A 26,652-nucleotide genomic window follows, 5' to 3' on the forward strand; every position below is an offset into this window, starting at 1 on the left:
TAGAAGGCGTGACACTCCATACTCTCCGACATTGAAACGTTTGAACGTATTCATAATTGATAACGTACTTCAAAGCTTTTCAACTGCTCAGTCAAATCAATGGGTCGGTCAGGTGCTCGAAGGAGGAAGGTTTCTGACATATTCATGTAATAGGAGGAAATATCGTATAATGCTGACGATCAAATGGAGCCTTATATCGAAAGAAGAGATATAATGGCAGACGAAACAATAGATAATATATCTGTGGTAGACGTGTACGACCAAGCGGCAGGGATTGGAAAAGAATTCGAAAAATTGATCGAGGGTTATGGCGTTGAGGCGGTGACAGATTTAATGCCTAAAGTCATCAAATCTTTAGAACAATTAGAGACGCTTGCTGCTCGATATGAAAAAGAGACCAATGAGATTTCAGACTTGAAATTTCTAATAGAAAAACTTGAAGTAGAAAAGAATGAAAAACAACAAGAAAGACTGCGATATGAAGAGGTTCGGTTTCAAATCAGTTAAAGGGATTTAATGTAAACAAACTCCTCCTGACAGGGCTGATATTATCAAATTTTGTTCTCAAATCCCGGGCTAATTTATATACGAGATCGATATGCATGTGTTTTGATTGATCAATATGTTCTTATTATCTTTAATATATTTTAAAACAGCTGTTATAAACTTTGTACTGACAAGTCTTTTACTGTTAAAATGTTTCAATTTAATATATGATGCTAACTACTTTGAGCACATTCCTCATTTGTCAAATACGTAAATCTGTAATAGGAATATTTGACAGTTGAGCTGAGTGGGTGCGACAAGTCACCGAAACGAACCGAAAGAAGGTCGAAATGGAAACAAAAATTGATTTTAAGGGAATTCAATACTGTTTAGATTGTGTGTGACCGAAACGGACCCCGATCGGAACCGGAACGAAAGTGTATTTTTTTTCTTTAATTTGAGCTGTGTTTCTTTATTCCTCGTGTATAATTCAGTGACGAGACATCACATGTCTTGTTACGTAACATTATTTTCCCCCTTTTATTATTTTTTCTCCATTGGATTTCTTGACTGACATTTTGATTTTATTTTCAATATATTTAACGCTTATCCATACTTATCTCAGCAAAAAGAATACTTGTGACGGTATAGACACAATGTTAAATTTTGTGTAAATGGTTTTAAGTTTTATAAACATTGTCAACATAATTGTGTTCTATTTGTATACCGAATTTTTGGAAATGGGAGAGGAGAGTCTTCTTAGTTTTCCCTCTTAATTTTTTAAAATTTTGTCTAGAGAATGTGAAATTATGGCACATTTGAAGCTGTAGAACAAATCATTATATCATACTGTAAAAGGAACTGAATTGAAAAATGGAATACTTTGAAAGCATGTCACTGTTGAAAAGAAGACAACGAAATTAAATAAAATTAACGTTTTAATATATATAAACAGGCAAATTAAACAATACATATATATAAGATGTATGTTAAAAATTAAATTTTACGAACAAATATTAAATTAGAAATATAAAGATTGCATCAGAAATATAACATTACATGAGAAATAAAAACATTACATAAGAAATATAACATGGACCTTTTCGTAAAAAAATATGTAAATCTATATTCCGAAAGCATCAGCTACACATTGCATGCACCCAGGGCTTGGGATCGCGGACCCTGCTTCTTAAGGTGGCTCCACACTTTCGCAATTAACCAGCAAAATTCGTTGAAACTTTCATATAATTGTTATGCAACTATGTCGAGTTGATTTTATCAAAATCTAAACATTCCGATAGTTTGGGGAATTTTTTGGAAAAAATACCAAAAAATTGAATTTTCGTCAATTCTAATATTTTCCGTTTTTTTCATGTGTGGCATTGTTCTGAACAATAACAACAATAATAAAATGAAAAGAAGCATTTCTAATTAACCCTACAAATATTTTATTTATCGCAAAATATGTAACACATGTTACACAAAGTGTTTTTTATTGATAAAAGTACGGATAAAAGTGATTATCTACAAGCTAAAAGCACCCAGGACACAAAGTTCTATACATATAGAGTGGGAAATTGAACAAAATATACACAATGGCTTTATAATTAATTTATCTTACATTTTACAATCACTTTGATCCGGGTGAGAGTTATCTTCCTTGAAAAAAATCGGAACTTTTTGCAGAGGGGTGACATTTACACAATGACAGTTGTCTCTGTTTACATATAACAAAAATGATGGAAATAAATCAAAAATATGATATCAAAATTATCAATTTATTGTTCTTTAATGGAACCAAATTACCCTCAGTCATGTACACTTTGGACATCATTCCACAGTCCGCTAACTCACGGTATATTTATAATTACATGTCAGACCAGAGGCTATCGCATGGTATACCGTTCTCACGTGCACTCACACATGCCTTTCATAGGTATCTTGATATTTTACAAAACATTATTTTCACAGAGTAAGCTAGTAGATTACATTTGTTAACACGATTTAATCGACAGAGCGGAACTCCCTCAACAGCGAAAATCGTAACGACCTCGAGCTTATGAACTCGTGTAAACACGCGATATGCACATGTGAGGTTGGTACGTCCGCATTCCATGTGTTTCCTATATGACCTTCTTGAGGTCGTCTGGTCTCATGTCACTGTCTTCCCGTGAGTCTGTTTATGTCTATGAATTGGAAAGCTTTATTCCTGAAGTACGTGTGAGTATACATTTCCCGGTAAAATCTTGATATCGGGTGTTGACATATCATCGGCACGCACGTGTACTATTGTTTACCATGGGCCTGTTCGTTTATGCGGAACAACCGGTTTGACCGTTTATAAATGTAACAATTTCGGGTGTAAATCCTGGCTGACCTGCAAATGTGTATGCAGGCCTTGCAAGGCTTTCTCAAGACTCGCCTGAAAGCAGCATCAGATTACTAGGTCCGCCCTTATTTAATAAACGAACAACAGTGGTCCGATCGGTTTGACCGTTTAAACGAAAACCGTCCAGCAGGTGTTACTATAATTTGCACTACGAAATTGAATGCCCGATACGCAATACGGAAATGACGACACGGTGTACATGCACATTTCAATTAAGATAATTGAGTCCTAGCTGTACTTTTTCCGGAAGTATGTCACGAAAATGGACGCTGATGACGATGTGTCGAGCCACCTTAAGCCCCATTTTATTTTTATTTAGTTCATAAATGATAACAATAAATAATCACATGACGACAAATTAAGATACAGGTGCACCGGACGAGGTGACGAAGGTGATTTAAAATAAATAAATAATCTCTATGTTCACGACTACCAATGATACAAAGTCTGTATGATTTGTTCAAATATAAACATACACTATCAATGTATTTTTTAAATATATACACATATCTTCTCTTTAAAAAAAGTGCACCTGACGAGGTGAGATTTAGCTGTGAATTAAATTTAAATATACTTATCGATACAAAATTGAATAATCACATGACTAAAAATAAAGATACAGGTACACCCAAGGAGATGACGAAGGTGATTTATCCAACCGACTATCTCCAGATCTTGTACACCTTGACACAAGAAAAACTACAACAAAGAATACCAGTATGAAAAAGTATGCGTCCAGGATGTCTCCACAGCAACTGAGTTCCCATGTAACAAAACAGCCCTTTTAAGGGCCAACCACTTCCCCCAAAACGACCAATGACGCTCGAAAAACGCCAAAAATCTTGTATCAGAAAACAATATAATATGATAAGATGTATAAATAAGCATTATTTTTACTCGCATATAACATATCATAAATGTCAGGAAATTCAAAGAAAAAAAAACAACAAAAAATTGGGGGTGGGGGGGTTAGGGGTACCCTTAAGACATGTCTTGTCAATGCATAATGTAATGGCTGTCTTACTGCTATTATACATTTTGTTTCCCCTTTATAATAACTTCATATGTTTTTTTTTCTATTCCGTTTTGGTTCTGTTTGTTTTAAATGGTCACACCTGTTATTCACATGTGTTTACTTCGCGTTAAATAACTTCAGATATTTTTTTCCTGTTACGTTTCGGTTCCGTTTACATCCGTTTCGGTCACACAGATTGATGAAATGTATATTTAATACCCTTAAATACATTTCTTTTCAGTTTAGTTTCAGTTATGTTGGTTTTAAACAGTCACACACATTATTCAAAAGTTTGTTCTGTATTCAAATGTATTTATTTCACTTGGAATAATCGTATACCTTTCGTTTTGGTTCCGTTTCGGTGATTCGTTGCACCGAGCTGAGTGCCTGTGTGGGTTTGATGACAAAGTTGATTTGTTCACATTTTTGTGTTTGTAATAAGTATTTAAAAGTGACTTCACTCTGGTTACTCAAGTACACAATATTTATCAGCGACAGATTTTCATGTGGGTGCTCAGGGATTTCATGGCAAAACAAATCAAAGTTTCTCAATTGAGAAGACATCTCTTAAAGCTTAGTATTTTGGGAAGCAGGCCCTGGGTGCATACTGAGAAAAATCAACAGCATTTCTGGGAAAATGGAAATTTTTAAATGTTAAAACTGTGCTGTTTGATACACTATTTAATTGTTTTATCACTTTGAAATATTGGATATACTATAACTGATATAATTTATGTAATAATAATAAAATACCCTTTATTTTTATCAAGAAATAGGGAGTGTATCTGGACAATTGAGGGAAATGTCCTACCATGGGAATATGTCTGTAATTATGTATAAAACCCTGGACATTTTCATAAAAGTATACCTCCTAGAATAAAGCATATTCCTAGAACAAATCTGGATCTGACATTTGCATCTTCATTGATGGACTGACACTACATCTTTTGTGCCAAAAATAAGGATTTTTGTTATCAGATTTCTATGTACCTACTTTTTTGGTAAGTCTGATATATCCCCCCCCCCCCCCCCCCCCCAAAAAAAAGAGCCATTAGCTTGTTAGGAGGATTGAAAAATTATACAATAAAATATTCCTGTGAATAGTGATTTTTTTTAGTAAAACCTTTCATTTTTTCCATCACATTATACAATGTAAACAGCAGTTATATAAAGAACTGTAGATGGTTTATAAATTATCTGTCTGAATCCATTATTTTTACATTTGTTACTTAGGAGTTGGAGAAGATTGAGGAGGAATGGCGAAAGGAGACTAAAGACTTACTGAAATCTGTATCACGACTACAGGAAGATAATCGTCGCATGAAAGAGGCACTGACCGACCAGAAACAGACGATGGCTCAGGAGGTTGCACAAGTTACAAAAAGTAGGTCAATAAAGTTGATAAGATATGTTAATAAGGACCAGCATTTTGGTGCGCATGTACTTCAATAAATGAATACTGTATCAGAGTTATGCCCCATTCTTGCCCAGAAAATGTGACAAAGTCCTTGTTACTTCTTAAAATAGCATGGATTTCAGAGAAACTTTTGGAACATTACCAGGGTTAAATACTCACTGTTTTTGCTTGATAAGTCCACATGACTAGTTGGATACATTGTTTTCTATGTCAGTGTAACTAGTCTGAAATTTCCTGAAGGAAACGCTCTAAACATGAAATATAAAAAGAAATGGATGTAGAGGACACATAAAAACTGTTGTAATACAATAAACAAACATGTTGAAGTTTTAGGAAAAAATTGACAATAGTCATGCAGTGTTTCTCAAGTTTAAGCAGTTTTCTTAATAAATATTTTTTCATTTTATAATCTATGATATGGTACAGTACTAAAATGTGATTTTAACAAGTCTAAAGGACCTGTTATAACAGATGATTTATTAGTCCATGCTAAAATCTACTAGATTAAGACTAGATAACTCCTGTTAGTGTTGAACCCTGGCTAGTCTTGTCCATTATAGTTTTCCTTTAAAATTTTTGAAACAACATTGAGTTATAATCACCATCCTTTGTAGTTGTAAATATCTACCATTTCCTGGGAGGGCTTTCATGGAGAAAAAGGTGATTGGTTCATTAGTATATTTGTGAATACTTGGGAAAAAATATCAAGGCATGCCATATCTATGTTAAATCTGATAGCTTAGAATAAAAGATGTTGGATCAGATTAGTTTTGAAAAGGACCTTTTATATCAACAGACAGAACAGTTTAACAAAATATACAAACAAATCAACATAAAACTCTGAAGAGAACTGTGCCCGTAAATTGTGAAAAAAGGGCCTAAAATTATTGGAGTTTTTATATTATGAATTATTTATTTATAGTAACTGAAGAGAAAGAGATAGAAGTGCTAATAAAATTAAAAGACACAGTTGACAAACAACGAGAAGATTTACGAAAAACAAAGCAGGATCTTAAGGAGAAGGCTATGGATTGTGATGCTGTAAGTACATGTAGTGTACATAAGTAGACAATTACTTTATAAAAGAGAAAAGACCTCTTGTCTTACTGCTCTAATGTGATCACTTACCACATCGACAATACCAGGCTTAGTTAAGTAGTTAAGTATAACACTGGATTTAAAGCCTCCAATACCAGGCTTAGTTAAGTAGAAGACTGGATATAAAGCCTACAATACCAGGCTTAGTTAAGTAGAAGACTGGATTTAAAGCCTACAATACCAGGCTTAGTTAGGTATAACACTGGATTTAAAGCCTACAATACCAGGCTTAGTTAAGTATGAGACTGGATTTAAAGCCTACAATATCAGGCTTAGTTAAGTAGAAGACTGGATTTAAAGCCTCCAATACCAGGCTTAGTTAAGTATGAGACTGGATTTAAAGCCTACAATACCAGGCTTAGTTAAGTATAACACTGGATTTAAAGCCTACAATACCAGGCTTAGTTAAGTAGAAGACTGGATTTAACGCCTACAATACCAGGCTTAGTTAAGTAGAAGTCTGGATTTAAAGCCTACAATACCAGGCTTAGTTAAGTATGAGACTGGATTAAAGCCTCCCATACCAGGCTTAGTTAAGTATGAGACTGGATTTAAAGCCTCCAATACCAGGCTTAGTTAAGTAGAAGACTGGATTTAAAGCCTACAATTCCAGGCTTAGTTAAGTATGAGACTGGATTTAAAGCCTACAATACCAGGCTTAGTTAAGTATGAGACTGGATTTAACGCCTCCAATACCAGGCATAGTTAAGTATGAGACTGGATTTAAAGCCTCCAATACCAGGCTTAGTTAAGTATGAGACTGTATTTAAAGCCTCCAATACCAGCCTTAGTTAATTAGTAGAAGACTGGATTTAAAGCCTCCAGATCTGTGCCAGAACATTGCTATTTTATTTGAAGAAGATCATAACTCATGTGTTGATTAAAGTTAAATAATGATTCTATATTTGGAAAACTGGTTCAAATTCAAGATTGACATAATATCATGATGGTAACAGTTTGTTTCTAATTGGTTAATGTCATGAGGTGCACAAATATCAAATATTCCTCATTTATCATATATAAAACAAAACGAATGATCTACATGTTTCTTGCTTTAATAGTTTATGTGCTATTTATTGATAATCGTTATATCTTTGTTGAATTATCCCAATCATAGCTGGAATCACAACTGGAACAAATAGTGAAAGTTAATTCTGAATTAAGGAGGAAAAACAATACCCATAAAAAACAAACAAGAACTTTACTGGAGGAAAAGGTTGACCTAGAAACTCAGCTAGCGGACAAGGAACAGCAGATTTCACACATTAATGAGGCGATCAAAGAGCAGGAGGCTATTGAGGAGGAGAAAAAGGCCAGCAGCCGAAAACAAACGTTATCTGATGCCAGTGCTGAGGTAAGTAGGGATTACCCAAGGGAACAAAAGTTATCTGAGGCCAGTGCTGAGGTTAGGGGGGATTACCCAAGGGAACACATATATCTGAGGATAGTGCTGAGGTAAGTGGGGATTACCCAAGGGATAACAAATTATCTGAGGCCAGTGCTGAGGTAAGTGGGGATTACCCAAGTGAACACAAGTTATCTGAGGCCAGTGCTGAGGTTAGTGGGGATTACCCAAGGCATAACACATTATCTGAGGCCAATGTTTAGGTTAGTCAGGATTACCCAAGGAAACACAAGTTATCTGAGGCCAGTGCTGAGGTTAGTGGGGATTACCGAAGGGAACACAAGTTATCTGAAGCCAGAGCTGAGTTAAGGTGTTATTACCCAAGGGAATGCAAGTTATCTGAGGCCACTACTGATGGTGCGTATGATCTTTGCAGCCTTTTCACTGGTCCTAATTATGAAAATAGTATGTGTAAAAATAAATTTCTATATCTCGAAGACCTTGAAGAAGATGCTTCTATATTCATCACTTGTTTTCATCCGCAATTATATTTATTAAAGGAGGATCATGACCAGGTAAACAATTTACCTCAGGATTTGAATGACGAGTTTTTGAGTGAAGATGTGGCTGACGGTAATGTTGATGGTACCACACCCCTGAATCAATTAGAGGGTGAAAACATGGCCGTCCTTCAACATAAACTCAGCACTATAGGCAAAATGGTGATCGACATGAAGGACCCTAACCGCCCACGATTCACCCTCAATGAACTGAGGACAGTGTTGATGGAGAGAAATGAACTTAAAACTAAGTTAATAGAAGTGGAGGAGGAACTGACCTCATTTAAACCAAAGTAAGTATTACCTTTGGTTCAGAACTCCCCTCTCTTAACAAGGTAAACCAAAGTAAGTATCACCTTGGAGAGAGTAAATTACCTGTCTTTAACGATGTGATATAATTACCAGCTTACCCAGCCTTCTGTAACCTGTTCCCTGTACTGTGTACTGATGCTGATGATAGAGAGATCTTGTTACTAACCTGTGTGTTGTGATTTCCAGTTTAGTTATTACATAAATTGTTTGGTGAAGTTATCACCTTGCTCAGCCTTGTGATATTGTTAACACTATTTTACTAAAAGTTTTGATACTGTTACCACAAGTTTACTAACCCTTGTGATACTGTTACCACAAGTTTACTCACCCTTGTGATACTGTTACCACAAGTTTACTCACCCTTGTGATACTGTTACCACAAGTTTACTAACCCTTGTGATACTGTTACCACAAGTTTACTAACCCTTGTGATACTGTTACCACAAGTTTACTCTCCCTTGCGATACTGTTACCACAAGTTTACTCTCCCTTGCGATACTGTTACCACAAGTTTACTCTCCCTTGTGATACTATTACCACAAGTTTACTCACCCTTGCGATACTGTTACCACAAGTTTACTCACCCTTGCGATACTATTACCACAAGATTACTCACCCTTGTGATACTGCTACCACAAGATTACTCACCCTTGTGATACTGTTACCACAAGATTACTCACCCTTGTGATACTATTACCACAAGATTACTCACCTTTGTGATACTGTTACCACAAGTTTACTCACCCTTGTGATACTATTACCACAAGATTACTCTCCCTTGTGATACTATTACCACAAGTTTACTCACCCTTGCGATACTGTTACCACAAGTTTGCTCACCCTTGCGATACTATTACCACAAGATTACTCACCCTTGCGATACTGCTACCACAAGATTACTCACCCTTGTGATACTATTACCACAAGATTACTCACCCTTGTGATACTGTTACCACAAGTTTACTAACCCTTGTGATACTGTTACCACAAGTTTGCTCACCCTTGTGATACTATTACCACAAGTTTACTCAACCTTGCGATACTGTTACCACTAGTTTACTCACCCTTGCGATACTATTACCACAAGATTACTCACCCTTGCGATACTGCTACCACAAGATTACTCACCCTTGTGATACTGTTACCACAAGTTTACTCACCCTTGTGATACTATTACCACAAGTTTACTCACCCTTGTGATATAGCTTCCACTAATTTATAAATTAAATAATATTGTATGATAAAAGTATCTGTTTATTTATTTGTGTTTCTATGAATACACTGTTCTGGTGTTACTATGAATACACTGTTCTGGTGTTACTATGAATACACTGTTCTGGTGTTACTATGATTACACTGTTCTGGTGTTACTATGAATACACTGTTCTGGTGTTACTATGAATATACTGTTCTGGTGACACTATGAAAATACTGTTCTGGTGTTACTATGAATACACTATTCTGGTGTTACTATGAATACACTGTTCTGGTGACACTATGAAAATACTGTTCTGGTGTTACTATGAATACACTGTTCTGGTGTTACTATGAATACACTGTTCTGGTGTTACTATGAATACACTGTTCTGGTGTTACTATGAATACACTGTTCTGGTGTTACTATGAATACACTGTTCTGGTGTTACTATGAATACACTGTTCTGGTGTTACTATGAATACACTGTTCTGGTGTTACTATGAATACACTGTTCTGGTGTTACTATGAATACACTGTTCTGGTGTTACTATGAATACACTGTTCTGGTGTTACTATGAATACACTGTTCTGGTGTTACTATGAATACACTGTTCTGGTGTTACTATGAATACACTGTTCTGGTGTTACTATGAATACACTGTTCTGGTGTTACTATGAATACACTGTTCTGGTGTTACTATGAATACACTGTTCTGGTGTTACTATGAATACACTGTTCTGGTGTTACTATGAATACACTGTTCTGGTGTTACTATGAATATACTGTTCTGGTGACACTATGAATATACTGTTCTGGTGTTACTATGAATACACTGTTCTGGTGTTACTATGAATACACTGTTCTGGTGTTACTATGAATATACTGTTCTGGTGTTACTATGAATACACTGTTCTGGTGTTACTATGAAAATACTATTCTGGTGTTACTATGAAAATACTATTCCACTGTGTCGCTATAAGTATTTTGTTCTGATGTTACTATATATAACTATTCTAGTGTATATATGTAATACTATTACAGGGTTGCTATTTATATATTGTTCTGGTGTTACTATGAATATTCAGTTCTGTTATAACTAAAATTATACTGTTCTGATGTTACTATAAGAATGCTTTTCTGGTGTATTTCACTGCTGTTCTGATGTTATTATTAAATAATTGTTCCGGTGTTACTATTACACCACTGTTCTGGTGCTACTATTGCATTGCTGTTCTGGTGCTACTATTGCATTATTGTTCTGGTGTTACTATAAGTATACTGTTCCTATGTTACTATTACATGGCTATTCTGGTGCTACTATTGCATTGCAGTTCTGGTGCTACTATTGCATTATTGTTCTGGTGTTACTATAAGTATACTGTTCCTATGTTACTATTACATGGCTATTCTGGTGTTACTATTACATTGCTGTTCTGGTGCTACTATTGCATTGCTCTTCTGGTGTTACTAAGTACTACATTGCTCTTCTGGTGTTACTAACTACTACTTTGCTGTTCTGGTGTTACTATTACATTGCCTTTCTGGTGTTACTATCACATTGCTGTTCTGGTGTTACTGTATAAGCTGTGGTTGTTATGGTGTTGCTGTTATCTGTGGTTGTTATGGTGTTACTATATAAGCTGTGGTTGTTATGGTGTTACTATATAAGCTGTGGTTGTTATGGTGTTACTATAGATAATCTGTGTTTGTTATGGGGTTACTATATAATCTGTGGTTCTTATGGTGTTACTATATACGCTGTGATGTTATGGTGTTACTATATAAAGTGTGGTTATTATGTTGTTACTATATAAGCTGTGGTTGTTATGATGTTACTATATAAGCTGTGGTTGTTATGGTGTTACTATATAAGCTGTGGTTGTTATGATGTTACTATATATGCTGTGTTGTTATGGTGTTACTATAGATAATCTGTGTTTGTTATGGGGTTACTATATAATCTGTGGTTGTTATGGTGTTACTATATATGCTGTGTTGTTATGGTGTTACTATATAAAGCTGTGGTTGTTATGGTGTTACTATATGTAAGCTGTGGTTGTTATGGTGTTACTATATATAAGCTGTGGTTGTTATGGTGTTACTATATAAGCTGTGTTGTTATGGTGTTACTATATAAGCTGTGGTTGTTATGGTGTTACTATGTATAAGCTGTGGTTGTTATGGTGTTGCTGTTATCTGTGGTTGTTATGGTGTGGCTATAATCTGACAACTGTTTTACTTGTCTGTCCTCTCTTCAGACTTGATGCTGACTCAGCCAATGCATGCCTTGAAACCTCTACTGACTCCATGTAAGTTACTTTGCCACCTATCTTCTTCATAAACTTCCTTTCTACATTTGCTCGTTCATGTTACACAGGTTAACATTGTGTGCATGCTAAATTTTAATGGCATGGTCAGGCATAACTCAATTGTTAGGTATTTTGCCTTGATCCTAGTTAAATATACTGATCCACTAACATTTTATATTGTATTCCATGTTAGAGAAACTCCATGTTACTGTGTGTAGTCAGAACCTCCATGTTACTGTGTGTAGCCAGAACCTCCATGTTACTGTGTGTAGTCATAACCTCCATGTTACTGTGTGTAGTCAGAACCTCCATGTTACTGTGTGTAGTCAGAACCTCCATGTTACTGTGTATAGTCAGAACCTCCATGTTACTGTATGTAGCCAGCACCTTCCTGTAGGTGACAATTGTTAACTATCAAGCTAGATTGTGTTGGTTTATATTCCTATGTGACCAGCTGAGCATACTGACACACATGTATGTATAATGACACACCTATATGTTATAATGACACACCTGTATCTGACACACCTGTCTAAGTACCCTGTATATACTGACACAACTGTGTATGACAAAGCTGTTGAATGACCTTGTATATACTTACACACCTGTATATGACCACCTACCTGTCCAAGGACCCTGTAATTACTTACACACCTGTATATGACCACTTACCTGTCCAAGGACCCTGTATGTACTGACACACCTGTATATTACCACCTACCTGTCCAAGGACCCTGTATGTACTACCACACCTGTATTTGACCACCTACAGTACCTGTCCAAGGACCCTGTATGTACTGACACACCTGTATATGACCACCTACCTGTCCAAGGACCCTGTACAGTGTGTATGTACTGACACACCTGTATATGACCACCTACCTGTCCAAGGACCCTGTATGTACTGACACACCTGTATATGACCACCTCCCTGTCCAAGGACCCTGTATATACTGACACACCTGTCTTTGACCACCTACCCGTCCAAGGACCCTGTATGTACTGACACACCTGTATATGACCACCTATCTGTCCAAGGACCCTGTATGTACTGACACATCTGTGTATGACCACCTACCTGTTCAAGGACCCCATATGTACCGACACACCTGTCCAAGGACCCTGTATGTACTGACACACCTGTGTATGACCACCTACCTGTCCAAGGACCCTTTATGTATTGGCACACCTGTGTATGACCACATACCTGTCTAAGGACCCTGTATGTACTGACACACCTTTATATGACCACCTATAGCTACCTGTCCAAGGACTAAGGACAGACTATACAGAAGTCCCTAAGTATTTTACAGCCTGTGTATACAGGTATCTCATTGTTTGGGAGATCCTAGTGTATGTACATATTATAGTAAGGTATGCTATCACCTGCTTTATTAACATTGTCCTCTTGCTTTTGAGGAATTCCTACAGTGGGGAGGATGACCTTCCAGTCCAAGGCCCTATCAACAAGGAGCCAGATGAGAAACTTTACCCAGGCCTCAAACGGGAGACAGGCATACGCAAATTGTAAGTACACCTCTTTCTTACTTTAACTAAATATCTGTTGTGGATTTGCTGGTGGAATGATGAATGACATGTGATCTTTTCATGCAAATAATTGACAACTTTGCAATATATCACAGGATTGATACAATAAAACACAATAGACATCACAGGATTGTAAACATTTAAATACAATAGACATTACAGGTTTGTAAACATTTAAATGCAGTAAACATAACATGATTGTAAACATTTAAATACATTACACATCACAGGATTGTAAACATTTAAATACATTACACATCACAGGATTGTAAACATTTAAATACAGTAAACATCACAGGGTTGTTAATATTTAAATACAATACACATCACAGGATTGTAAACATTTAAATACATTACACATCACAGGATTGTAAACATTTAAATACATTACACATCACAGGATTGTAAACATTTCAATACAATATACATGTAAACATTTAAAGCATTTAAATACAGTAGACATCACAGGATTGTAAACATTTAAGTACAGTAAACATCACAGTATTGTAAACATTTAAATACAATAGACATCACAGGATTGTAAACATTTAAATACAGTAAATATCACAGGATTGTAAACATTTAAATACAGTAAACATCACAGGATTGTTAATATTTAAATACAGTAAACATCACAGGATTGTAAACATTCAAATACAGTAAACATCACAGGATTGTAAACATTTAAATGCAGTAAACATCACAGGGTTGTTAATATTTAAATGCAGTAAACATCACAAGATTGTAGACATTTAAATACAGTAGACATCACAGGATTGTAAACATTTAAATACAGTAAACATCACAGGATTGTAAACATGTAAATACAGTAAACATCACAGGATTGTAAATATTTAAATGCAGTAAACATCACAGGATTGTAAACATTTAAATGCAGTAAACATCACAGGGTTGTTAATATTTAAATGCAGAAAACATCACAAGATTGTAGACATTTAAATACAGTAGACATCACAGGATTGAAAACATTTAAATACAGTAATCGTCACAGGATTGTAAACATGTAAATACAGTGAACATCACAGGATTGTAAATATTTAAATGCAGGAAACAGCACAGGATTGTAAACATTTAAATGCGGTAAACATCACAAGATTGTAGACATTTAAATACAGTAGCCATCACAGGATTGTAAACATTTAAATACAGTAAACATCACAGGATTGTAAACATTCACATACAACAGAACACATGTATGTTGGTGCATTGTTGACATGTTGGCAGTCTCCTGCCCTATTATATAATCCGGATTGGGAAATACAGAGTCAACAGGATGTCTTTGTAAAATTAGGTTGAAGATTTCCATATAGGTGTTTTGTAGGTGAAATGGTCAGCATTGTATGTGCATGTAATTTAATAAGCATGGAAATGTCGTGTTTTGAAATCTCTTATTTTACTTAACCAACTTTTAATAAAAGCCTATAGATTAGTGATTTAAAATATCTACATTCTGTCGTTTATCTGGAGCTACAGCTTGGTTTCTTCATTAGAGATTTAAATGTGAAAAGGACCCTCAGTTCACTTGTATGGTCACATAATCATTTCTCTCCAATTACAGTTCCAAGTTATTTCCTTCAGTCTTGTTTGAGCCTAAGTTCTTACATACATTACCTTGAAGTGTCGTAGAAAATAGTATAACAACATGTTAACATCAACTTTTTCATTACTACAATGTTCCTGAGAGGTATTTATTACTAGACTTTAAAATAAATCTTTTAAAAAACAATTCGGAAGAATTCTATGTTTTGTAATGAGAATCCTGAAATATATAAACAACAAAGATTGTCTTTATATATGCAAATAGAGGAAGTGTTTTATGGCTATGAGCTATCCCTGTGCAATGTGGACCAGAACACACAAGCCTAAACTGAATATCAAGTGAAAACAACTAACATTTGGAAGTGTTTTTTTTAGCTCACCTGCCCAAAGGGCAAGTGAGCTTATGCCATGGTGTGGCGTCCGTCGTCCGTCCGTCATCCGTCTGTCCGGCGTCAACTTTTTACTTTAAACAACTTCTTAGTAACCAAAAGGCCTAGGATGATGATACTTGGCCAGTAGCATGCTGGAATCAAGGGCTACCAAGTTTATTCAAATAAATGACCTTGACCCACTTTCAAGGTCACAGGGGTCAAATATATCAAAATCTTCAAACAACTTCTTCTCGATAACCAAAAGGCCCAGAGTACTGATATTGGGCCTGTAGCATGCTGGGATAAAGGGCTACTAAGTTTGTTCAAATGAATTACCTTGATCCACTGTCAAGATCACTGGGGTCAGATGTCTTAAAATATTCAAACGACTTCTTCTCGATAACCAAAAGGCCCAGGGTACTGATATTGGGCCTGTAGCATGCTGGGTTTAAGGGCTACCAACTTTGTTAAAATAAATGACCTTGACCAATTTTCAAGGTCACAGGGGTCAAATGTCGTAAAATCTTCGAACGACTTCTTCTCAATAACCAAAAGGCCCAGGGTACTGATATTGGGCCTGTAGCATGCTGGGATGATGGACTACCAAGTTTGTTAAAATGAATGACCTTGACCATCTTTCCAGGTCATAGGAGTCCAATGTCGTAAAATCTTCAAACGACTTCCTCTCAATAACCAAAAGGCCCAGGGTACTGATATTGGGCCTGTAGCATGATGGGATGAAGGGCTACTTAGTTTGTAAAAATGAAAGACCTTGACCCAGTTTCAAGGTCACTGGGGTCAAATATATCAAAATCTTCAAACAACTTCTTCTCAATAACCAAAAGGCCAAGGGTACTGATATTTGGCCTGTAGCATGCTGGGATGAAGGGGCTTCCAAGTTTGTTCAAATGAATGACCTTGATCAACTTTCAAGGTGACAGGGGTCAAATGTCTTAAAATCTTCAAACAACTTCTTCTCAATAACCAAAAGGCCAAGGGTACTGATATTTGGCCTGTAGCATGCTGGGATGAAGGGGCTTCCAAGTTTGTTCAAATGAATGACCTTGACCAACTTTCAAGGTGACAGAGGTCAAATGTCTTCAATCTTCAAACAACTTCTTCTCAATAATCAAAAAGCCCAGGGTACTGAAATTGGGCCTGTAGCATGCTGGGATGAAGGGCTACCAAGTTTGTTCAAATGAATTACCTTGACCTACTTTCAAGGTATTTCACACCTAATGTCCTTGTTCGACATTCAAGGTCACAGGTGTAATGTTTAAATCTTTTAATAATTTCTTATGAATCAAACACTGATATTCTGCCTGTAGCTGTAACTTTTAGTCCACTTTTACGATACCAAGTGTGAGATTAATACCAGGTGAGCGATGCAGGCCCATTGGGTCTCTTGTTTCATTTTACAGTGTGAACTGTAGTGTTTTTAGCTCACCTGCCCGAAGGGCAAGTGAGCTTATGTTATGGTGCGTCGTCCGTCCGTCCGTCGTCCGTCTGTCCGGCGTCAACTTTTTACTTTAAACAACTTCTTCTCAATAACCAAAAGGCCCAGGGTACTGATATTGGGCCTGTAGCATGCTGGGATGAAGGGCTACCAAGTTTGTTCAAATGAATGACCTTGACCAACTTTCAAGGTCACTGGGGTCCGATGTCTTAAAGTCTTCAAACAACTTTTTCACAATAACCAAAAGGCCCAGGGTACTGATATTGGGCCTGTAGCATGCTGGGATGAAGGGCTACCAAGTTTGTTAAAATGTATATACCTTGACCAACTTTCAAGGTCACTGGGGTCAGATGTCTTAAAATCTTCAAACAACTTCTTCACAATAACCAAAAGGCCCAGGGTACTGATATTGGGTCTGTAGCATGCTGGGATTAAGGGCTACCAAGTTTGTTAAAATGTTTGACCTTGACCAACTTTCAAGGTCACTGGGGTCAGATGTCTTAAAATCTTCAAACGCCTTCTTCTCAATAACCAAAACGTCCAGGGTACTGATATAGGGCCTGTAGCATGCTGGGATAAAGGGCTACCAAGTTTGTTCAAATGAATGACCTTGACCAGCTTTCAAGGTCACAGGGGTCAAATGTTTTAAAATCTTTAAACAACTTCTCAATAACCAAAGGCCCAGGGTACTGAAATTGGGCTTGTAGCATGCTGGGATGAAGGACTTCCAAGTTTAATCAAATGAATGACCTTGATCTACTTTCAACCTGATGTCCTTGTTCGACATTCAAGGTCACAGGCGTCATATGTTTAAATCTTTTTATAGGTTCTTATGAATCAAACACTTATATTCTGCCTGTAGCTGTATTTTAGTCCACTTTTAAGATTACAAGTGTGAGAGTAATACCAGGTGAGCGATGCAGGCCCATTGGGCCTCTTGTTCTGTCATAGATTTGTTATAGTTGTTCAAATGTCAATTATTGTATACAAAAAAGAAAGCAGTTATATATTTTACAATTACCTGAAGTATATTTTTCACTTGATATGTGTACACATACTGTATCACTGCTTTCTGTATTGTTTCCTATAGTCTTGATTTCATAAGTTGTTTCTATATCAAGTCTCTATATATATAAATGTCAACAGTAGGCTTTCTTCATTTGTGATTCAATTATATTAATTATCTAGAATGTTTGAAATTCAGATTTGTTCATCAAAATCTAATATATCAGGAACTCATCTATGTTAAAACATTTCTTATAACTTGAAGAGAATTTTTTTAGGAAAAGTTTGTTTAAGGTAGCGGGTACCACTACATCCGTTATAATTACAAAGAAGAATTCCACTATGAGTTTGTTTTACTTCTTTGAGTATTCTCCCTTCTATATAGAAGATAAGCTGACTTAGAGTAACTTTTCCTGTCAAGATTTTAAAATTATTTACTGCCCATAAATTGGATACTCCTGTTGATGATGTGCTTGTATAATTTCTCTATGGCAAGCATTGGTAAATTGTTCGCATTGCAACGTACAAGTCCGGAGTCCAACCCCTGTAGTTTTCTTCTGTTTTTTTTTCAATTCTGTTTCAAACATTCCAATTTCAAATAACTACAGCTCGGTCAAATGCTTGGCAACATGTGAATTTCATGGAATATTTCTTTTGAAAAGGTCCTTAACCTTAAGTAGTGGTAATAATAAAGTCGAACCTGTCGGTACCCTTTAGGTTAAACAGTATGCATGAGGCTGTATCGTTGAAGTGATAATTACATTGACTTGAAACAGGAACTTTAATGTTTCAAGATTATCTGAAGCCTTGTCACATCTTGCCACCTGATTTCAACAATACACTTGGAAATGGCTGCAACTGATATTATCTGGTTCTGTTTTTGCACCCAGATTGGTATCTTTCAAAAGATTTCAGACAGCCATTCAAGCAAATTTGAATTGGTTTGAAACCAGAGAAAATTTTCTGAAGCATTTAATGAACTTATATATGTGAGGTTTATAGGACTGTGTGCTTCATTTTCATTGCACTGATGTAAGCATGTTTACAATATGTAGAATCTTAAAGCTTTATGGAAAAGTTAAGAGAATTTGATTGGGAAAAATAATCACCATTGACTATGTTTATAAATTCATCATCATACATGTGTCAAGCATGGACACAGGAAGAGAGTTCTCAGTGTTAACTCTTTCTAAGCATTTTATCTTGGGTCAATGACGTACTTAGTGTTCGGAAGATCTGTTATATATTTGTTTTGATTAGTTACTTAGTTCAAAGATGTAATATTGCTTGGATATCCGGGTAACTTAGACATCATGTGTGTAGTATAGTATGTGTGTGTAGACTTACAGCCAGACAGTACCGAGACGACTTACAGCCAGACGGTACCGAGACGACTTACAGCCAGACAGTACGGAGACGAATTACAGCCAGACAGTACGGAGACGACTTACAGCCAGACAGTACCGAGATGACTTACAGCCAGACAGTACCGAGACGACTTACAGCCAGACAGTACCAAGACGACTAACAGCCAGACAGTACCGAAAGACTTACAGCCAGACAGTACCGAGACATTGCTATGTATATACATGTGTGTAGTATACTTACAGCCAGACAGTACCGAGACGTTTCTATGTATATACATGTGTGTAGTATACTTACAGCTAGACAGTACCAAGACGTTTCTATGTTTATACAAGGATCAGAGTAACCTTATGACATTTGTCAAATATGGCAATGGACCAAATTCTTTTTCCCAAACAAATATTCATCACTTTTTGGCAAAGCATCATTGACAGGATTTTTAAACAGAACACATTTATTGTCAGTATCAGTAAGTTAATGCCATTTCTGAAAGAAAAAAATGATTTTATAAAAGCAGATAAGTTGTATTATAGAAGATTAGATACCTGTTCACAAAAATATAGTTCAGCAGTACATACAGGTATCCAATGATTTACCTATATTGTACTAACCAAATGATGTGGTTCATTGGCCAATGCTATATCCATGTTATCAGACATCTGTTGATAATTGAATTTATAATTATAAAACAAGGATGCTGTGACCTAGTTTCAATTTATAATACAAGGATGCTGTGACCTAGTTTCATGTTACACTTTACCACCTCTTACACAGTTGTACTTACTATTTACAGTTTTACTGGACTGATGGAAAAACTCAATCTACCCGAATTGGACTTCTAACCATATCTGTAAATTCTGTCACCGTATGTGTTGTAGGGGTTCGGTGTTGTCTGAACATGGTAGTCTCTTTGCCTTGTGGAGTAATTTGCATCTTCCTGCTTTGGTTTTAAATATCTTGAATTATCCTCTTCAAATTTGGAACTGTTTTTCCTTTTTCTTTCATCTCTACGTATTTCTGTTCCAAACAGCACGGGCAATTTTATTGGCGTTTTGTATACGAAAAAAAATCTGATTTAGGCATGTGGGATTTTAATTTTATGTAAATGTTTGTATATTTCTGCAAGTGGAATATAAAGCTTTTTCATGTGAGAAATTTTCAGATTTGAGTTCAGATAACCAAGATTAATTGTATATTGTATTAAGATTGTTGGTGTTGTCTTGTGTGTAAACTTTATCTGTATAATGAATGCATTGAGGTGACCTTTCAGAAATGAAATACAGTAAGACATAACAAATCCCGGGGGACCTAAGTAATTGATTTTCTACATAAAAAATATTCAAAATGAATCCCAAAGGACATGAGTATTAATTCTCTACAGTAAAACGTGGTTATAATAAGTCTAATGGGAGACAACAAATTACTCCATCATATGTAAATCATACAGGATTTGGTGTTCATCGGACAATTCCAAACAGATGACACAACTATCCAGTGTTGTTTCTTCCTAAATTCTGAAACAGCCTGTTCCTATATGAGTTTGGAAAATAAAACAATATTTATTGAAATTGGGAAGATATTCTGCATTATTTCTTCATTTTGGGAAAATAAAGCACTTTTTGATGAGGGGAAGCACCCATTATGTCTGTAAAAGTGGGCAAAAATATCACTTCTGTCACTTCGTTATAATCCAAAATTCACAAAAGCATGTTTTACTGTATTTCAATGACAGTCATAACGTCCTAAACTGTATGAAAAAGTATTCTTCTGTATGAAAAAAACACTGTTTAATATCTTTTGATAAGTTATATTGGCAAGTGTAATATGTAATATCTCAAAGATCACCTTTGAACTCGGTGAATAAATGTCTTTTGATGTAACATACAAGTGAACTATTGGGCTGCACATTTCACATTCTGTATCACAGTAATTAGCACTCAATAACATTGTCTGCAACTTTTACTTCTAAAGAATGAATCTATGTGTTATTTATAGTTTACAGATTCCACTCTATGTCACATTTTCTGTTACTCAGCATGGCTTCAACTACATGAAAGAAGATAGCATTTACTATTTCTGTTTGCTTTTCTTTCTTTCTATGCATGCTTAACAACTGCCTCCATTCATTTCTCAAACTGAACTTAAGGGATATTCAATGTTATCATTAATTAGCCGATTTAGACCATTACCAGATCGTCACCAGAGCTAGTAGAGATACCAATGGAGAGTTCCTATTCATGATGAAGCACTATATAACCTTCAAAGTGGTCTCCTGAAGGTCGTTGTTCAGTCTACAATTGTTCTCTCTAAATGTAAAACAATGTAACAGGTGACCTATGGAGGTCAGAGTTCACGATTAAGTAAATGATAACCTTAACACTCTGAGGTCAAAGTTCATATATATAAACCTTTGTAGCTCTTTTGGTGAGATATCAGTTACCATATATTACCAATAAAGAAAGGTCAACTTTGTAGAAAATTTTAATCTGGGAATAGACGTTGTGATTTCTGTACCATACTAAAACATCAGTATCCCTGCATAGATGATAAATAGGTGTCTCTCCCTTTATAAATGGCCTCCGTCGACGAATGTTAATTGGTAATATAATAGTCATAGCACACAACTTCATGTCTGTTTAGGGGCCACAGTGGCCGAGTGGTTAAGGTGTTTGACTGTCTAAGCTCACTAGCCCTTCACCACTGGGTCGCGGGTTTGAGACCTGCTTGGGGCAGACGCCAGGCACTTCCAGCAGGTCGATGGTTTTTCTCCGGGCACTCCGGCTTTCCTCCACCTACAAAACTTGTCGCCTCCTGAAGTTTGTCCAGTCATTGTCCAATCAGTCCAATTTTAGCGTGCACAGTTTCAGTGATTATTTTTCAGCTGATGCTTTTAAAGAACTTCACAGAACAGCTTAAGCTTCAATCTAATGACTAGTTATAGATTTTGACAAACCACAGTGAATGTTGTTAAGCAATTTGTGTATCATGTAATCGATCACGTTTCCACATATAGTAAATATTTATTTTAATTAGTAGCATTCAATTCTGACTGGCTGGGACATTGAGAAACATTTCTCCATTGACTGGTTGGATTTTAATGATTGAATTTGAATAGAAACTCAAATGCTTTACTTCGGGAGTGACATTTGAATACTGATGTACCCAAATCTAGTAAACCGTAGATTTGTCAATAATCAATACCTGTGTATTATCACAGGGTTGTAGTTCCACCAGTGTCAACCTAGCAAGATAAAGCACACTTATTGATGTTTCAGGTGCACTACAGTACAGCTATAGAATACTCATCAGTTGGTTAACTTGTATGGTTATTTGTACACAAAGGCGTTAAGGGTTTCGATCAGTGACTGATTCCAGTATTATTGATCACTTACGTCACTGCTTACTGAGTAGGTTTAGGATGTACCAAGTTTATGAGTGGTAGGCTGTTTTATGTTTATAATACAAATAATCATGTTGTATTGTCATAATTTTCACAATATCAATTGCACACGGTAATGACGAGAGCAATTAAAAACTTGGTATATGACACTGAATCCCAATAAATTAATTATGAAAATATATATGTATTCATAAAAAATCTTGGAAAAAGGATCATAGTCTGAAGGGGCCGCGGTGGCCAAGTGGTTAAGGCTTCCACTAGCCCCCCACCACTGAGTCGCGGTTTCGAGGCCTATGTGGGACATTCGCCAGATACTAGCTGCAGGTCAGTGGGGGTTTTCCGGGTACTCCAGCTTTCCTCCACCACCAAAACCTGGCATGTCCTTAGATAACCATAGGTGTTAATAGGACCTTCAACACAAACAAACCAACTCTAAAGCGCTTTACAGTACATAGATATACAATTAATATAATTATCATATGCATTAATCAATACATTTTTTGAGGAATTTGCAGGAGCTGCCTAAGGCAGGCGCTAACTACTAGTCCTATGCCACCTGGCTAATATCTATCTATGTGCTAAAGGACTCAAAATCAGATAATAAATTTGTTTATGAGTAATGAGTGTGTTGCTTAAGAAGTGATTGCCTTGTCTAGTACAGAGTAGACGGAGAAGGAATCCTTTATTTAACTGTTACATGGTACAGTAGATAAGAGATGTCCAGTGGAGAGTGGATGTGTATTTAACTGGTGTGTAGGATTAGACCATCACACTATTGATTTCTCCGTGTCCGAGGCACCACTCCTCTGGAGCACCAGTTTGTCACTCTGAATCGGTCCTACAGTGGTACCTAATATCACAAATGGCAATGAAATATTGATCAAAGCTTAGAGTAACACTTAAAGAGAAGGCGTAGTGGCCACAGGCTCACTGGCTGTCCTCATATCCTCTCTCGTCCGGCGGTCCCAACAGGCCATCATATCACTGACATGTGGACACACAGAGGCTACATCATGTAATTGACCCAAGCTAGTGGGTGTGCTGTTCTAAATGGATTAGTCAATAACAGGTCACACCTCTGTCTGATAATCATTGTAAATACAGGCATCTATATCTGACACAGGGGTTTGTGTATAGGCTACTAATCATTATAAATACTGGCATCTATATCTTACACAGGGGTTTTGCTATTTATCAAAAATGTGCTCATATATAATGTAAGTTGTTTTGTTGAAGATATTTTACTACAAATTTTAACGTACAACTTAATCTTGTGGCTAATGTATTTTGGGGAAAAGTAGCATCTGTGCATCACAGTTTAAATTTCAAGTTAAAATAATTTGACAGTGCATGGTGTAAACTTGTTATAAATCTGGAGATTGAATGAGATTGAAAGTCTTACATTGTGTAGCATGTTGTTCACGTAGTGTTCACAATAAAAACAAATCTACTTCCACATGTTTATCTTGTTTTGTGTTAAAATTATGAAGCCAAATTGTGTTTAGATAGCACTTTTATTAAATGTTTTTCAATAGTATTCCAACTTTTGCATAGATATTTATAGGAATATTATTCATTTTGAAATTCACATTGTTCTGATTTCTACCATGAGGATATAATAGTTTTAAAACTTGTGTGACTAAAGTTGACAATAAGTGGTTACATTTCTGTTTCAGTTTTAAGTTTATGTTTGGTGGACCACCTAACGACACACGACACAGGACTAGAAGCCACATCCATTGACATCTCTTTGGGCTGGAGGACAACCAAGAACTCTTCTGTGACTTTGATGTCAACATGGCAGCTACCTGGTCACATTTCCTTGGAGATGACATTTCACCTGTTGAACTATTGGTCAGCAGTGTCTGGGATACACCTGATGCATCATGGGACCAAAGCTTGTTATGAGTTGTGATAATTTTTACATTGTTACTGTAGAACAGGCTATTTTTGATATTTGATGATGTCTACATATTTGATATTCTAAATTTTGACTTGCTGGATCATATTATTAGCATATATCTGTGATACTATTATACATGTCTTACCGTAGTTACTAGTAAGTTTGTACTGTAGCTAGCGTGTTTTAACCCTTTCACCACTGTAGACCATACTAGACTCATCCATATCAATACATGGGAGAGTCTACTAAAGTTACTTAGGGGTGAAAGGGTTAAATAGTATTATACCCTAGGTGATTAATTTTGTTCCACTAATTTGAATTTTTACCAAATTTAGATAAAGTCAAATGCCATATTTTCGACAACACAAAAAAAAGCTGATGAGGAAGTTTTTTTACTTCACAAGTTATACCTGTTCTACAGTAATGAGGCTAGATCTATACTCTAGTAACCATGGTTTAGTCCGAGTACCCACACCCTATACTCTAGTAGCCATAGTAACCATGGTTTAGTCCGAGTACCCACACCCTATACTTCACAGCTAAATCTGATATTGAGATTTAATCACTGTTAACACCAGGTATCCTTAGCTCTAAATTTGAAAAACATGAAAATGCAACAGACTTTATGCCATTATACTGCTCTACCACATCAATGGCCTTGGATGATTTTAACATCGTAGTTAAACAAATGTATCCTGCTAGTGCTATAGATCATGTCGGTGTGATCATGCCATAAATAAGGATATTATGTTAAAGTTCATCAAAATAAGTCATCTGGATCACCATTGCTTTGTTAAAACAATGGATCTCAACAACAGATTAGCAGTGTAAGTATACTGTCCGGTTACCTTGGTGATCAATTAACAGAAAGTGCCACCATATCATGCTACAATGCTCTAGAAGTATATGTGTGACTTGCGCATGTATATACAATGTCTGTGTGTGGGATTTATGAACAAATGGCCAAGTTTATGTTTGCATATGTATGGCAGTCATGTTACTGATTATGTTTAATTTTGTTATTTTTCATTTATGTTACGTAATCATGTTGGTACCAGTATACCTCACTTGATAATGTTAGCTATATATTTATAATCATGATCTGTATAAAAAGTTTGAAGAGTCTAAATTAATTTATTTCTTCAAGTAAATTTCAATAAAAAAAAAATAGTTATAAAGAAATCATTGACATCTAAGAAAACATTTTTTCTTCTCTTTTATTGATTTGAAAAAGATTTAGAATAAATAAAAGAACATAGACATTTTATAATCAAAATCTATAAATGATTAACAAGTGTTTTTTTTATATTTACATGATCTATATTGTATTATTTCAATTCGTTGGTTTCCTCATATACTTTTCTTTAATAGATGCTTTTTTACTATCATTTTTTTATATGTTCATAAATTTCACTAAACTGCATGAAGAATTCCTCCGAAATTTCAGCATGAAATGCTTTCCTATAACAGAGAGTTCCATCCCATGCATAAGACTCTTCAATTGAGGAGGTAAGGTTACCTGAGTGTCTGATCTTCCGGTCCAGAGATGTTTGTGATATGATGAAATATGACTCGAAAGGTTGTGGTTTAGAATATGAGACAATAACTTTTTACTCAACGGTCAGTTTCAATTCAGATTTATTTAATACAATGACAACACAATACGTTGCCAACAAGTTAAAATGATTTCTACAACAATGGATTCTTGGATGTCATCTGTCACTGCAATCATTTAAGGAGATAAATTTTCTAAATATAGAATGTATTTCTGTACAACACACTAAATGGTCACCTAAATGTAGTAGTCTTACAAAAATCACACTGTTACAAGATGTATCAAAAACACAACATTCTCAGAAAATGGTTCAGGTGTTAGAATCAAACCAAAGTTGTGTGATATATGTGATGAGTGTA

At 35.8% G+C, this 26,652-nt stretch overlaps 1 protein-coding gene across 7 annotated transcripts; it reads left to right on the forward strand.

Moving 5' to 3' along the window:
- The first annotated feature begins 56 nt into the window (after nucleotides 1–56).
- LOC110445830 (RILP-like protein 1) lies at nucleotides 57–25,893 on the forward strand. 7 transcript variants are annotated; one of them, XM_021490633.1, is made up of 9 exons: nucleotides 57–486; nucleotides 5,124–5,274; nucleotides 6,230–6,348; nucleotides 7,523–7,759; nucleotides 8,311–8,603; nucleotides 12,080–12,130; nucleotides 13,550–13,657; nucleotides 20,229–20,300; nucleotides 24,512–25,893. In XM_021490633.1, exons 1-8 carry the CDS (start codon nucleotides 184–186, stop codon nucleotides 20,275–20,277), a joined length of 1,311 nt encoding a protein of 436 aa, XP_021346308.1. In that variant the 5' UTR covers nucleotides 57–183; the 3' UTR covers nucleotides 20,278–20,300; nucleotides 24,512–25,893. The 7 variants fall into 7 exon arrangements, with proteins under 7 accessions (XP_021346308.1, XP_021346309.1, XP_021346312.1 ...); XM_021490634.1 differs by having other exon boundaries at nucleotides 20,229–20,285; XM_021490631.1 differs by lacking the exon at nucleotides 20,229–20,300 and having other exon boundaries at nucleotides 59–486.
- The last annotated feature ends 759 nt before the right edge of the window (nucleotides 25,894–26,652 follow it).

This window comes from Mizuhopecten yessoensis, unplaced genomic scaffold (assembly GCF_002113885.1).
Source record: "Mizuhopecten yessoensis strain PY_sf001 unplaced genomic scaffold, ASM211388v2 scaffold2383, whole genome shotgun sequence".
In the NCBI taxonomy this organism is placed as follows: domain Eukaryota; kingdom Metazoa; phylum Mollusca; class Bivalvia; order Pectinida; family Pectinidae; genus Mizuhopecten; species Mizuhopecten yessoensis.